This window comes from Halyomorpha halys, unplaced genomic scaffold (assembly GCF_000696795.3).
Source record: "Halyomorpha halys isolate HHAL.00 unplaced genomic scaffold, Hhal_1.1 Scaffold2706.1, whole genome shotgun sequence".
NCBI lineage: Eukaryota > Metazoa > Arthropoda > Insecta > Hemiptera > Pentatomidae > Halyomorpha > Halyomorpha halys.
The window spans coordinates 24,346-25,845 of NW_027114681.1; the positions used below are offsets into that span (position 1 = coordinate 24,346).

A 1,500-nucleotide genomic window follows, 5' to 3' on the forward strand; every position below is an offset into this window, starting at 1 on the left:
CCTTATCCTTCAACTGCGCATGCCAATTGTTATTTTAATGGAATTCCCAACCCATCAGATGAGCAACTGTTGGCAAATTTGACGAAATGGTTTAAAAAAAAAATGTTCCATTATGTTAAATTTTAATCCTGTTAATATTAACCTCCCCTGAACAACTTCAACTTAATTATTTTTATGGCACTGCAAGCTCAGGTGCTGCTCTCTGTTGGCCAAGTAGAGAAGCCAGAGTGACCAACCCCCATTGCCTTTGAATTTAAACAAAAGAATCATTGTTTGAAGCCCAGAACTGATTTGGGACATAAAAATTTGTCCGAACAACTATAAATCAATTTATTTTAGCAAATTTCATGAAAACTACTACTCCTACAATGATAAATGTATTAAACTTCTTTATAGTCCATTAAACTAGCTTTAATTTGAGTGCTAATAGACATCTGTATGTCACATGGTTCCTGAGATATAGAATTCTCAAAATAAATTAACTAAATACTAATCTTTCAGTAGATTTTTAAGAAATTTTGCTTTTTAAAAAGCTATCTATACCTCAAGAACAATTGGATGTAAATAGCTCTTTTAGGGCTAATATTTCAGCAAATGTACTCTTCTTTAAATAATGTTCTTTTAGATTTTCTAGTGTTGTTGGTAGTTTTTGTATTCCCCCTACCAATATTTGGCAAACTCATAAAATTTGACAAGTAATTATACATAGTTCTCATTAAAGTAATCAAAAATTAGGGTGAAATAACAGCCTTTTTTTCTTCCCGGCCCTTGGGTTTTAACTTATAAATATCAATTTTCTACATACTTTGATATCACTGCAGTGATTGTAGAATCTGTCTAGAGAAAAACCAACGATACCAGGAATAAATTGAAACTAGGACTATGGTAGTAGTAAGGAATGACGTCATGCTGACTGTATGTTAGCTTTCATAGTTAAAAAATTAATAAGCTTATAAAAAATTAATTAGAGAACAAATTTATGTCAAAATTTGGAAATCGTAGTTTTAAAAGCAAATCTATCATACAAAAGTTGTTTTATTAAAATTTGTGACATATGCATGTACCCTATTGTGACGATATTACCAACCTTTTCCCGATCGCTCAACTTCAAAAATCGCTTCTTTTCATCATCTTCCCTCTTATTTGTTTCCGCGGCAATCCTACGCTCTTTATCTTTTTGCCGCTTCGCTTTTTTAGCTTGTCTTTTTTTCTCAGCAATCTCTGCTTCCAACTCCTCGGTCAGAGCATCAGGAATATGAGACTAAAAATGAACATGCAAATTTATTGCAGTAAATTTAAAAATAAAATTAAATAAAAAGTATTGAGGTCAAATATTATCAAAACTAACCTTTGAGTAATCGTACATTTCAGGAAATTCGCCTCTAAATCTCCTAAATGTATTCCTCATCGTCTTATCAGGCGCATGGTCATACGGTGTCTGTGTTTTCTTATCACGGATATTAGGATCTGCTCCATGCAACATCAATAACCTGTAAAAAT

General features: G+C 32.1%; 2 protein-coding genes across 2 annotated transcripts in view; both read right to left on the reverse strand.

The window, feature by feature from the left end:
• Nucleotides 1-6: 6 nt before the first annotated feature.
• Nucleotides 7-1,489, reverse strand: LOC112210017 (tRNA endonuclease ANKZF1-like). Its single transcript, XM_067051833.1, has 2 exons — nt 1,349-1,489; nt 7-1,261 (listed from the first exon to the last, which is right to left on the reverse strand). The coding sequence occupies exons 1-2, from the start codon at nt 1,481-1,483 to the stop codon at nt 983-985; spliced, it is 414 nt and encodes a 137-aa protein (XP_066907934.1). The 5' UTR covers nt 1,484-1,489; the 3' UTR covers nt 7-982.
• The window catches only part of LOC106691683 (tRNA endonuclease ANKZF1), a gene marked incomplete at its 5' end in the record, with an annotated part of 2,128 nt that continues 2,110 nt past the window's right edge, over nt 1,483-1,500 (reverse strand). Inside the window, one exon of the mRNA XM_067051834.1 lies at nt 1,483-1,490. Within this exon, the coding sequence (XP_066907935.1) occupies nt 1,483-1,490 (8 nt within the window). The remainder of the gene's footprint in view (nt 1,491-1,500) is intronic.

Excerpts from the sequence above, each read along its gene's own strand:
- LOC112210017 (XM_067051833.1), bottom strand. The coding sequence starts at position 1,483 with ATGTTGCATGGAGCAGATCCTAATATCCGTGATAAGAAAACACAGACA. Across the intron at positions 1,262-1,348 it reads AAATGTACGATTACTCAAAG|TCTCATATTCCTGATGCTCT; the intron begins GTTAGTTTTGAT and ends GTTCATTTTTAG.